The following is a 13,957-nucleotide window of genomic DNA, read 5'->3' as shown; positions in this document are numbered from 1 at the left end:
ACCCCCAAAACTGAACTTAGGGCCTGATGGTGAAAGTTAGTAGAATGAATAAATGAGGGGCTCCAGGAACCAGGTTACCCATATTCCCACCTCACCAGCTGTCCACTGAGGGCCACTCGGAGGAGTTTCATCATGTTACTGTGTTTGATGCCTTCCAGACCTTCTGACAGCTTCTTCAGTTCTCCATTCAGAACATCCTGGGTTAAGATCATACCGGGTCTTTCTAAAAGCCTAGAAGAGGGCCAGTCTGTAAGGAGTCAATGGCAAGTGGATGGCGGGAGCTCTTCAGAGTGTTACGGTATACACAGCAACAACATCAACAACACAAACAATGCTCCAGCCTGTTATGGGCACCACAGGAGTTTCTCTCACCCAAGATAGAAACTTTCTGTTAAGAGAAGAAATACAACCAAGGGACTATTTACACAGGAAATCCACATATGGGGCATACTATAGGGAATGAAAAGAGCTCGGGTACCATAGTGGGTTAGGGCCTTGTCACTAACTGCAGGGTAAGCAGTTAGAATCTACCAGTCATTCTGAGAGAGAAAGATGAGGCTTTCTGTTCCTGGAAAGATTTACAGCCTCAGAAACCCTATAGAAAGGACTGCTATGAGTCAGAACAGACTTGGTGGCCCAAACTACCAGCGCCACAGAGAACGAAGAAGGTACCATAACGAGAGGACTTACTAATTGCTACATCGGTTATGCAATCTTTCTGCTTCTAGTTTCTTATCTGCAACATGGCAATAACAACAGCCCCCCTGCACCTCACAAGGCTAAGGGGACAAGTGAAAATTTGTAAAGTGCTAAGTGAACACATGTTTAGTATTAGATTTAAATTTCAATTGCAAGTCAAGGGAAAATGTATTGTTGTCAAGTACCATCGAGTCAGTTCTGACTCATAGAAGGTTCCTATAAGGTTTCCAAGGCTGTTTAAATCTTTGTGGGAACAGAAAGCTTTATCTTTCTCCCACAGAGTGGCTGGTGGGCTCGAACTGCCAACTTTGTGGTTCGCAGTCCAGTGCTTATCATATGGAGCCATTGTGCTATTATTTATTACATCCACAGCTCCGGGATACTGCAGGGGGATCTCAAAAAAAACTTAGGAATGAGTTAGTCATTGGGTGGAATTATCTGAAGCGTCACACAATTTTCTGAAGATGGCAGGACTTGGGGTCATTCCCATGGGGATGCAGCATGGGAGACAAAAGGACTCAGGAGACCTGAGCCCCAGGAACGGCCCTGCCACCAACTTCCCGGGTAATCCCAGAAGAGCAAGAACCATTCAGGCTCAAAGTGAAGCATTTAAGGATCTAAAATGCAAAGGCCAACAAGCAGCAGCCCAACTCTCCTGGCGGCCCAGCTGAGCTCCTCTCACAAAACCAGATGTGAGTTTCAAGAGAAATTCTCCTATTCCGTGAAAGCTGGATGGTACTCAACAACAATATAAATGTAAATATGAATATATATACATAAATAAAAATAAAATGCAAATTATATATATATATATATAGTGGTGATGGTATGCTGTGGAGTCAGTTCCAACTCATAGCGACCCTGTACAGGGTTTCCAAGGCTGTAAATCTCTACGGGGGCCGAAAGCCTCATCTTTCTCCTAAGGAACAGCTGGTGGTTTTGAATTGCTGACCTTGAGGTTAGCAGCCCAACTCGTAACCCCTACGCTACCAGAGCTCCTTAAGGTATTATTGTGGTATTGTTGTTAAGTGCTGTTGAGTCAGTTTTGACTCATAGCAACTCTGTATAAGGTTTCCAAGGAGTGGCTGGTGAGCTTGAAGTGTCGACCTTGTGGTTCAAACGGACTTGGCTGTCCAGTGCTTTAACCCACAGCACCACAAAGGTATTATTAGAGATATCAAATTAAAGACATTAGAGAGGGACACTGGAAAGTTTTACTGGTACAACTGGTCCATGGAGTCAATTCTGACATCTCAGCTCGTGTCAGGGTCCAGGGACCTCCCTTCTAAAGGCTGGACCAATGTGAAGTGCAACAGGCTCAAGGAACAGGGTTCTGACATGATCTGGATAAACAGTCATTTGGTGCATACTTCCTAACTGCCAGTACCTGGGGTGACACTGTAGGATCACTGGACTGCTAACCACAAGCTGGTGATGGTATGCCGTGGAGTCGGTTGCAACTCATAGTGACCCTGTATAGGGTTTCCGTCTTTATGGGAATAGAAAGCCTCATCTTTATCCTGCGGAACGGCTAGGAGTTTTGAACTGCTGACTTCAGGTTAGCAGGCCAACTTGTAACTACTACACAACCAGAGCTCTTTCACCACAAGGTTGTTGTTGTTGTTAAGTGCCGTCGAGTCGTTTCTGACTCATAGCGACCCTGTACAGGGTTTCCGAGGCTATAAATCTTTACGGGAGCAGAACGCCTCATCTTTCTCCCGCAGTGCGGCTGGTGGTTTTGAACTGCTGGCCTTAAGGTTCGCAGCCCGATTCGTAACCACTACGCTACCAGAGCTCCTTTTAACCACAAGGTAGGATGTCCAAACACACCAGATGCTCCTCAGAAACCCTATACAGGTTGCTATGAGTCAGGACCAACTCAACGGCACACAAGTACTTGAGTAACTGCGCTTCCACTTAAAAATAACAGTTATTACATCATTAATTGGGCTACATGACTACTGTTACTTCCTAAATTAAGGAGATAAAACACTAAAAATAGACAAAGTGATGTGGGATAAAACAGACATTCTCCCCAGTGTTGTGGAGGGTCAGGCTGCTGGCCAAGGAGCGGGTGAGACTGACAGGTTCCGGGCAGTAACAATGGCAGCTCAGAAAGGACTTCTAGAGACCGGGCGGCTACTGAACATGTAGGTGGTCAGCCTTCCTGCCCTAAGTGGGAGCTCCACAGTGCTCTGAAATCAAATCCAAGGCAGGGATTGGGCCTTGGGCATCAGGTGTTGGTGAATTCAAACAAAGAGCCCCTATTTAGGAATGCCCTAAATCAAGAGATTACTATACTACTACTAACTCTTGGGAACTTATCCTACAGATATAGATGCAAATATGCTATCTATAATAGCAAAATCTGGAAAAAAACCAAGTATCTCTGACAGAGAATGAGTTATATATATAAATCATGGTAACGATAAGGTACAATGGAATAAGTATTCCATTATAAGTACAATGGAAGAGAAGGAGGACACTCTCTATTAGAAAGATCTAAAATATACTCAAAAGTGAAAAGAAAAAGACATAGAAGATTGTTATTGTAGTGTAACTTTTGTGTAAAAAGGGGAAAACAAAGATTACTTAGATGTAATTAAGAATAGTAGCAACTTAAAGATGGGGTTACTGGGAAGATGGGGGCAAAAAATAAACATGATTTTCACTGTGTCCCTTCCTTTTTTAAACAACTGCTGTTCTAAACCACATGAATGTATTAATACCAAAATTAAAATTTAAAAGTCTTTTAATTTAATGGATTATATATAAAAAGGTTTCAACAAGTCTGTGGAAAAATTCTATTACCTTTTAATTCCCTTTTCCCTCCAACTTTCTGAAGCTCCATCATGTGTATGTGTAAATATGAAGCTCACGGATCTACCAATCGCTCTGGAAGGGATCTCGTTAGAAGGGACCAAAGGAACCACTGTCATCAAGTCAGTTCTGACTCATAGTTTCCAAGGCTAGAAATCCTTCTTCAACTTGCTAGCTGAATTTTGGACATGGTACTTAATTTCTCTGAGATAAGAGACAAAGTAGGTCTTCAGAATGTGTAGCTATGCCTCAATCTTGCCCATCTAGTCTTTGTAATGATACAAATTAATCACTTCCCTCTTTGCTAAGTCAACTTTGGCTGTAACCAAACCCAATGAATTCCAAGTGCATCTATTACAGAAAGAAATATTACCAGCTTCATCTTATAGAAGCACCATCTTATAGCCACTTGGTCAAGGTGAAACCACACGGTGAGTAAGTGCCAGAGCTGGAACGGATCCTAATTTGTCCAATTCTGGAACCATGGCACCATTATCCAAGGCCAGGCTAGGCTCTCTTCGATAACCCTCATCCCAAACGGTGGCCCGTGAGCAATCATTTCCCTGGGAACACCTTCCCCAGCTAGGGGCTGTGCTGGTGGTGGCTAAGAGCCAAGCCCTGGAGTAAGGGGGCACCCAGCCTGGAGCCCCGTCTAGCGTACTCACCCCAACACCCGCCTGGCAATCTCGTTTGCCGTCTCAGGGGTGGCGCCCAACTGTGCTTGGCTCACCGCAGGGCGAGTCCACAAGTAGGAGTACACTGGGGAGACCAAGTCCTGCAGGCGGCAGATGTGACCCTGGGGAGAGAGGCAGACACTGAAGTCACTGGGGACAGAGTTCTCAACACTCTGAACAGGAAGGAATGGGAGTGTCCACCCAGTCCCCTGACTGCCCAGATCCCCTAACTGCACACCTGTCTCAGTAGGATGATCCTCTCCACATACGCTGGGTCGAGGACAGCCCGATCTGGCAGCTGGCTCCCAAACACCTCCTCCACAAGTGCCTGCAGCTTCTCCACCAACTGGCGCCTCTTGGCCTCAGTGCCCACCAGCCGCTGGAGGTGCAGCCTGCAGGCAAGGGCAAGGGACGACTATGAGAGGCCTCCCCAGTCCACCTACTGCTGCTCCCAAGGAAGCGGGTGAGGCCTGAAGAATGAGCTGGCTCTGCCAAAGGCGACAGGCAGAATCACCTTAAAGTCACCGACAGGTAGCCCGAGAGTCCCAAGCAAGCCGAAGACATGCTTTGTTTACAATATTTTAAAATAGCAGTGACATTTTAAACAAGAAGAGATGGCATTAAAACATTTTAAAAATAGATTTCTCTTCACCATGAGATCAGAAGAAGCAGCTATATCATTATTGAACATTTTGATCAAAAACTCTATACAGGAATCCTATAGAATTTCACATTCTTATGGAATCCTGTATGGAGCCAGGGGGGCTGGATAAATCCATGAAACTATTGCCTTGATATAACCTTAAACCAAACACATCCCATCACATGAGAATGTACAGTGACAGGGAAATTAGATGAATGGAAATAATGAGACTGTTCAGACATTGTGAAGCATGTAACCAATGTCACTGAAGAAACTGTGTAGACATTGTTGAATGGAATCATAAACTATGCAAACCTTCACCAGAACACTATAGAAAGTTATTTAAAAAAATATTTTCTGATGTCTTCTTTAAACCAAGCAATGTTGTTGGTAAGTGCTGTTGGAGTTGGTTCCAACTCACAGGACCATGTATAGGGTTTCTGAGGAGCGGCTGGTGAATCTGAACCATACCTTTCAGGTAGCAGTGTATTGCTATACCTACAGCGCTACATGAGCAGTCCCAATTAACTGATTAGTAAAGAATGTCTGCCTTGAGACTCTTTTAAGAGCTATCTATATGGGATCAACTTGACAACAACTTGAAAGGTTAGATAGGAAGATGAGAGGGCAGTGAAATGATGTTAATGGAGGAAGAACTCAGAATGGGAGGGTGAGACTAGCAGGACAGCCTGGAGAATGTAACAGCAAAGTCACTGAATGATGTATGTACAGATTGTTGAATGGGGGTATGGTCTGCTTTGTAGATTTCCAACTAGCATTACTACTGCTATGACAACTACTATGACCAGCTTTCTACCACTTATCTGTCACTTTGCATGTTGCTGTGATGCTGGGAGCTAGGCCACTGGCATTTAAATATGAGCAGGGTCACCCCTGGTGGATAGGTTTCAGCAGCACTTCCAGACTAAGATTACAAAGCAGGAAAGGTAGACTACTTCTGAATGGAAGCCACTGAAAACCTCATGAGTAGCAATGGAACACTGTATGATAAAGTGCACGATGATGAGTCCCCCAAGTTGTAAGGCCCTTAAAATAACAACTGAGAAAGGCATCCTTAAAGTAGAGGTGACCACAATGACATGAATGGCATAAAGCTTTCAGGACCTTCATTTGCTGATGGGGCACAATTCAAAATAAGCAGAAACTGCTGCAAACATCCATTAATATTTGGAACATGAAAATGTATTAAGTGTGAATTTAGAAAAATTAGAAGTAGTCAAAAATGAAATGGAAAGAATAAAGACCAATTTCCTAGTCATTAGTGAACTGAAGGGACGGGTAGCGGTCATTTTGACTCAGACAGACAATCACATGGTTTACTATGCCAGGAAGACAAAGTCAAGAGGAACAGCATTTCATTCATCGTTAAAAAGGACATTTCAAGATCTCTCTTGAAGAACAATGCTGTCTGTGATAGGGACAATATCCATATGCCTACAGGGAAATCAGTTAATACCACTATTATTCAACTTTACCCATCAACCACTAAAGCCAATATCAAAGAATTCTACCAACGTCTTCAGTCTGAAATTGATCAAACATGCAATCAAGATGTACTGATCATTATTGGTGATTGGAATGTGAAAGCTGGAGACACAGAGGAAGGATCAGTAGTTGGAAAACATGGCCCTGGCGATAGAAATGATGCTGGAGATTGCATGATAGAATTTTGCTATGACCAACAACTTACTCATTGCAAATACTTTTTTAAACAAAATAAAAGATGACTATACCCATGGATCAACTATCAACACTCAAGGAAGCAGCAGTCAAGAAATCAAACGATGTATTAGATTAGGCAAATCTTTTGCACAAGACCTTTTTAAAGTGTTGAAGAGCAAAGATGTCAGCTTGAGGATTAAGGTGCGCCTGACCCAAGCCATGGTATTTTCAATCACCTCATATACATGCGAAAGCTGTAGAAGAATTGATGCTTTTGAGTTATGATGTTGGAGGAGAATATTGAAAGTGCCATGGGCTTCCAAAAGAACCAACAGATCCGTTTTGCAAGAAGTGCAGCCAGAGTGCTCCCTGGAGGCCAAGATGGCCAAACTTCGTCTCTAATACTTCAGACATATTATCAGGAGGGACCAGTCACTGTAGAAGGATATCATGTTTGGTAAGGTGGAGGGTCAGAGAGAAAACGAGGAAGACCCCCAACAAGATGGATTGGCCAAATGGTGGCATCGATGGACTCAAGCGTGGCAACAGTAGTGAGGATGGCCCAGGATCAGGCAGTGTTTCGTTCTGCTGTGTATAAGGTTGCTATGGGTTGGTACCGACTTGATGGCACCTAACAACAACAACAGCAGTACCCATGAACCTCACCAGATGGAATACACAGGAACCAAACTGACTACCTCTATGGGAAGAAATGGTGGTAAAGCTCCATATCATCGGCCAAAACAAGGCCAGGGACTGACTGTGGAACAGACTATCAACTGCTCATATGCAAGTTCAGGATGAAACTGTCGAAAATTAAAATACGTTCACAAGTGTTCAAATATGACCTTGAACATATTCCACCTGAATTTAGAGAGCTCAACAACAGATTTGATGCATTAGACACTAATGACTGCAGACAAGAAAAGTTGTGGGATGATGTCAAGAATATCAGACATAAAAAAATAAAAAGGTCATTAAAGAGACAGGAAAAAAAGAAAACACAAAAACGGATGTCAGCAAAGACTTTGAAACTTGCTTTTAATCGTAGAGAAGCTAAGTGAATGGAAGAAATGAGGACGATATGGCACAATAGGATCAGCACTGGACTTCGAACCACAAGGCTGGCAGTTCAAACCCAGCAGCTGCTCCTTAGAAACCCCATACAGGGTCACTATGAGTCAGAACCTACTCGACAGCACATCCCAACAACAAAAGAGTTGAACAGAGAATTTCAAAGGGCAGCTTGAGAAGACAAGCATTACAATGAAATGAGAAAGAACCTGGAATTAGAAAACCAAAAGGAAAGGACGGACACTCAACATTTCCAAAGCTGAAAGAATTGAAGAAAAAATTCAAGCCTCAACTTCAAATACGAAAGGATTCTATGGGCAAAATATTGAGTGATGCAAAAAACATCAAAAGAGGGCGGAAGGAATACTCAGAATCACTGGACCAAAAAGAAATGGTAGATGTTCAGCTCTTTCAAGAAGTAGCATATGATCAAGGACCCATGAAAACCAAGGCTCTGGGAATTGGTGGAATACAAATCGAAATCTTCCAACAAGCTGATGCAGCATTCGAGGCACTTACCCATCTATGCCAATAAATTTGGAAGACATCTACTTGGCCAACCAATCAGAAGAAATGTCTATTTGTGCCCATTCCAAAGAGCGGTAACCCAGCAGAATGCATAAATTATCAAACAATATCATTAATATCACAATATGAGTAAAATTTTGCTGGAGATTATTAAAATATGGTTACAACAGCGCATCGACAAGGAACTACCTAAAATTCAAGCCAGATTCAGAAGAGGAAGCAGAACTAGGATTATCATTGCTGACATCAGAAGGATCTTGGCTGAAAACAGAACACCAGAAAGATGTTTACTTGTGCTTTATTGACTATGCAAAGACTTCTGACTGTGAAGATCATGACAAAGTTTGAATAACATTGCAAAGAATGGATATTCCAGAACACTTAATTGTGCTCATTAGGAACAAGTACATAGACCACAAGTCAGTTGTTAGAATAGAACAAACGTTTCCCGAATGGCTTAGTATCAAGAAAGGCGTATGTCAAATTATATTCTTTCACCATATAAAAAATCCAAGGAGCTGGATTCTATGAAGAACGTGGCATCAAGATTGGTGGTGGTGGTGGTGTGCCGTGGAGTCGGTTCCGACTCATAGCAACCCTGTACAGGGTTTCCGAGGCTGTAAATCTTTACAGGAGCAGAAAGCTTCATCTTTCTCCCATGGATCAGCTGGTAGTTTTGAACTGCTGACCTTGCAGTTCACAGCCCGTAACCACTACACTACCAGAGCTCCTAATGAGGATTGGTGGAAGGCAAATTAACAACCTGCAATATGCAGATGATACAATCCTGACTGCTGGAAGCAAAGGGGGTTTAACATACTTACTGATGAAGATCAAAGATAACAACCTTCAGTATGGCTTACATCTCAATGAAAAGAAAGCAAAAGTCTTCACAATTGAACCAATACATAACATCAAGATAAAAGGAGGCAGCAAGATGGCAGACTAGGCAGAAAGGCTGTACAGACCTTCTATAATAAGATATGGAGGAAGCGGATGCAGATGGCAGTCCTGGAACTCTGAGCTTCAAATGAAGGGACAGACTGGACTGAATGCTTACTAGGAGAGGTGAGCAGACACAGCAAAAATGGAGATTGTTGATATGAGCCTGCAAACAGACAGGCACAGCCATCTTGAGATTCTGTGAGTGCTTTCAGCGGTAAGAAAACTTACCAGTGTTGCTGAAACATATTTGTGACTCCCAGAAACAAAGCTGTGATTTTTTTTTGTTCCCCACACTTCCCTAGTGACCCTCTAGAGGTGAGAATAGCCCCCACCCGCATACTTCCCTAACATTATGAAGGACAAGAAGATCACCATTCAAGAAGCTGAACGAACCCCAAACAGGACAGACTCCCAAAAGAAAATCACCAAGACAAATCATCATCAAACTCTCCAAAACCAAAGACAAGGAAAGTATCCTGAAAACAGCTCAGGGAAAACGAAAAGATACCAATAAAGAGAACCAGTAAGGTTAAGTTCTGATTTCTTAGCAGAAAGCATATAAGCAAGAAGGCAGTGTGGATATATATACAAAAGTATAAAAGAAACTGCCAACCAAGAAGCATATACCCAACAAAATTATCCCTTAAATACGATGGCAAATTTAAAATATTTCCAGATAAACAGAAATTAAAGGGATTTGTAAAAAAACAGACAAATCTTACAAAAAATACTAAAGGGAATCCTTCAGACTGAGAACCAACAACAGCAAACAACAAACAGAGACTGACATGCACGGCCACAGCACGCAGAATTCAATCCAGATAGGGAAGTATCTAAAGCAAAACAAAAGTTAAAAGACAGAAAATAGGGAATCAGAGCTATCAATTTATATAAAGACAACAACAGAGCAAAAAGAGGGAAAAGTATAGTTACAGAACTTCTAAATGGTATTGAAGTCAAGTGGATTTCAAGATAAAACAGACTGTTTTAAACTGGGGAAGAAATTAATAAATCACAGTTTAACTTCAAAGAAATTTAGTACACTTTTGTATCAAATCAAGAAAATGGAAAACCATAATGACTTTGTAAACTGTAAAGCAGCAGCAGTGAAGGAAATACAAGAAAACAAAACGAACTCAGCGCAGAAAAATATGAACAAAGAACAGAGCAGCACTCCACACACACAAAAACACACAGCAAAATGACAGCACGCAGTTCCTAACTATCCATAATGACACTAAACATCAATGGATTAAATGCACCAGTCAAGAGACAGAGAGTAGCAAGATGGATAAGAAAACAGGATCCCAATATGCTGTCTACAAGACACACACCTTACACACAATGACAAAAACTGATTAAAAATCAAAGGATAGGGGGAAAAAAATCAAGCTGATGGCAATCCAAAACTAGCAGGAGTGGCGATATTAGTTTCTGATAAAATAGACTTTAAGGCAAAAAACAAGCATAAGAGACAGAGAAGGACTTGATTAAAGGACATCATGATTAAAGGGACAATTGAACAAGAAGACATAACCATAATAAATAAATACGCTCACAATGATCAAAGAGTCTCAAAATACATAAATCAGACTCCAATAGAACTGAAAAAACAAACAGACAACTCTACAATAATTGTTGTTGTTAATTGCTATTGAGTTGGTTCCAACTCATAGTGTCCCTGTGTGGGTTTTAAATCTTCATGGAAGCAGACAGCCTTATCTTTCTTCTGCAGAGTTGCTGGTGGGCTCAAACCGCAGACCTTGTGGTTTATCATCCAACGCTTATCCTATGGAGTGGCAGCACTCCATACAGTAATAGAAGATTTTCATACATCACTTTCCATAAAGGAGAGAGCAACTAGAAAGAAACTCAACAAAGACACAGAAGGACTAAACAATGCAATCAACCAACAAGACGTCATAGATTTATACAGCACACTCAACCCAACAACAGCACAACACACACTCTTTTCCTATGCACATGGAACATTCTCCAGAATAGACCATATGTTAGACCACAGAGCAAGCCTCAGTAAATTGAAAAGCATCGAAACACTACAAACCATCTTTTCAGATCACAATGCTATAAAATTAGAAATCAACAATAGGAAGATCAAGGAAACAAAACCAAATACCAGGAAACTGAATAGTACCCTGCTGAAAAGTTACAGGGCAATAGAACAAATGAAAAATGTCCTTGCCTCAAATGAGAAAGAAAACACAACATACCTTTGGGACAGCACAGCTAGGCAGTACTTAGAGAGCAATTGATAGCAATAAATGCAAACATCCAAAGAGAAGAAATGAACCTACCATGTGTGACTCGGGTCCACATGCTTCACTGCATTACTCCCTATGACATCAACAAGAAAACTCTTCTCCACACCAAGTCTCCATGTTCCCCACTCACCTGTTAAATTCTGGAAGCTTCTCCAGGTCCAGCAGGGCTGAGTGGCACGTGATCCGGGTCAGGTCAAACTGTGTTATCATCTCTGGCAAGGTCCTGCCCATCTGGTTCTCTGCAAGTGAGGCAGGGCCAGTTACTCGTCCACGTCCCTGCCCTTCCTCATCCCCTCACCATGGGACTCACACGGGGGCTTTCCAATGCAAAGGGGGAGACGGGTGAGCTCTGAGCTGCCATTTCCCTCAAACCAGGAGGATTCAACTGCTAGCCAGTCTGGAGCTCAGGGCTCAAAAGCAGCTTTCCTTTTTCATAAGGAATTTGCTACTAAGGAAAAACAAGTTTGACAACCACCAGGTTAAACCAATCCTTATTACCTTCAATAGGGTCATCTATAGATGCGCTCACCCTGCTGTCTAATTGTACCCCTAGAGATTAGGGTTCCATTGGTTTGGGATGGAATTTGTCAGCATATTTTACAAGCTCTTTAGGTGATTTAAAAATGGAGTCAGAGGTCATTTGAAAGTGAGCTCTATTCTTAACAACCTGTGTGATTTTGGCAAATTACTCAACCTCTCTGAAGTGGGGGTGATAGCCAGCTACTTCTCCAGGATGAATGAGGATTAAATAAGAGCAAAATAAATGATATGCAGACCATTCTCATTCTATTTTCAGAAATCCCCTCTGAAATCCTATTGAGTATCCCTTCAAGGTCTGTGCTGTTAAGTCTTGGGCCAAGGGCAAGGGCTCAGCTTGGAATAAACTAGAGTCCTTCCCTGCTACTGTAGACATGCATGCTTATGTTGTTGTTGCTGTTAAGTGCCAACAATTACAGTAATAATAAGATCACAGTAACAACATAACTGTAATCATTTAAAAACCTGACGTTCTTTGTGCTCGCTACATGGCAGGCATTGCACTAGGTGTTCTACACTCATGAGCTCAGGGAATCCTAATTTCACTCTCTGAAGCTGATACTTAGTACCATTTTACAACTGAGGCTCAGTGACCACAGGGCACGGATGATGTCTATATTGGGCACTGTTGTAGCCCCAGCCCTCAACACAGAATCTGGATCAATGACCATTCGCTGAAGGAGAGGATGAACTTGCTCAAATCATGCAGCTGGTAGGTGGCCAAGTTGGGACTGAAGCCCAGGTCTGCCTAAACCAAAGCCCACACTCTCCACTATTCCCCACTCTGGCCACTGTGCCTTCTCAGGGGAGTTGTTGTTGTTGTTGTTGTGTACTGTGGAGTCGGTTCCGACTCATACCTGCAAACCCTGAGCCACAGTTGGTGATGATGTCAAGCAAGGCATCTGGCAGGAAGCCGGCTGTGGCAAAATGCTCCAGGAAAATGTCACCTTGCCGCTTGGACAGCTTGCTGCCATCCCTGTTAAGCAGAAGGGGCAAGTGGGCAAAGTGAGGTGGTCGCCATCCCAGGGCTTGGTAGATGAGCAGGTGCTTGGAGGTGGAGATGAGCCACTCAGAACCCCGCAGCACGTGGCTAATGCCCATGTGGTGGTCGTCCACCACACAGGCCAGGTGGTACGTGGGAAAGCCGTCACTCTTCAGGATGACTGGGTCTCCCTCCACACTGGACACTTCATGCCGACTCCAGCCATACACCAGGTCCTGGAAAGCCGGTGCCTCCTCCACCAGGCGGAAGCGGACAGCAGGCCGGGGGTTCTCAGCAAGCTTCTGGGTCACCTGCTCCTGGCTCAGGTGCCGGCACCGATTGTCATACCTGTTGCGAAGTAGAGCAGCATCAGCACCAGACGATGGACTTGAGACCCAGCTGTCTCTAAGCCATTGACCTTTATTCAAGGCAGAAGTGAGCATGTGGTGTGGGAAGACTGTTGTCAAAGACACATTAGTGACACCTAGTGGGCAGATTTGAATGTTTGCCTACATTCCATCCATTCGTATTTTCTTCCAGTTCACCAGGAAATGTCAAAATGCTGAATTCAAGGAACTGAACCAGCTGGGAGCCAACCCTGGCAAATTTATTTCAAGGAGTTTTTTTCCCAAAGGCGGGTGCGGCGTCAGCGGAAAGAATTACACAGAGTCAATAAGTTGTAATGAATTCAAAAATCTTATTACATGCTTTATTCTTCTCTCATTCTTTACTCCCCTGCTCTCCTGCTCATCTCTTCTCTCCTCCCTCCTTTCTTCCTATATGCTTTATTATCCTTCCACTTACTCCTTCTCTATTCTCCTTCTCCCCTCCTGCTACATTTCTTCTTACACTCCTTCTTCCTCTCTACATTACTCTTTTCACTCTTTTTCCTTCTACATTACTTCTTACACTACTCCTTCTTACCTCCTCTTTCTTCCTCTCTACATTACTTCTTCTTTACCTTCCTTCTTTCTCGTACTTCCTCCTCTTCCCCATTCTTCTTCTCTACATCACTTCTCTCACTCCCTCCATTCTTTTCTTCTTCTCTACATCACTTCTCTCACTCCCTCCATTCTTTTCTTCTTCTCTA

The 13,957-nt window shown here is 43.0% G+C and overlaps 1 protein-coding gene across 1 annotated transcript in view; it reads right to left on the bottom strand.

Moving 5' to 3' along the window:
• EARS2 (glutamyl-tRNA synthetase 2, mitochondrial) overlaps positions 1 to 13,957 on the bottom strand; it is a 37,259-nt gene that overhangs the window by 754 nt on the left and 22,548 nt on the right. The window contains exons 4-8 of the mRNA XM_006867199.1: positions 12,743 to 13,215; positions 11,479 to 11,587; positions 4,432 to 4,585; positions 4,185 to 4,315; positions 96 to 231 (exon numbers count right to left, since the gene is read on the bottom strand). Of these exons, the coding sequence (XP_006867261.1) occupies positions 96 to 231; positions 4,185 to 4,315; positions 4,432 to 4,585; positions 11,479 to 11,587; positions 12,743 to 13,215 (1,003 nt within the window). The remainder of the gene's footprint in view (positions 1 to 95; positions 232 to 4,184; positions 4,316 to 4,431; positions 4,586 to 11,478; positions 11,588 to 12,742; positions 13,216 to 13,957) is intronic.

Source organism: Chrysochloris asiatica, unplaced genomic scaffold (assembly GCF_000296735.1).
Source record: "Chrysochloris asiatica unplaced genomic scaffold, ChrAsi1.0 scaffold00102, whole genome shotgun sequence".
NCBI classification, from domain to species: domain Eukaryota; kingdom Metazoa; phylum Chordata; class Mammalia; order Afrosoricida; family Chrysochloridae; genus Chrysochloris; species Chrysochloris asiatica.
The sequence above is the reverse complement of the archived record's forward strand: the minus strand, read 5'-3'. Positions and strand labels throughout refer to the sequence as shown.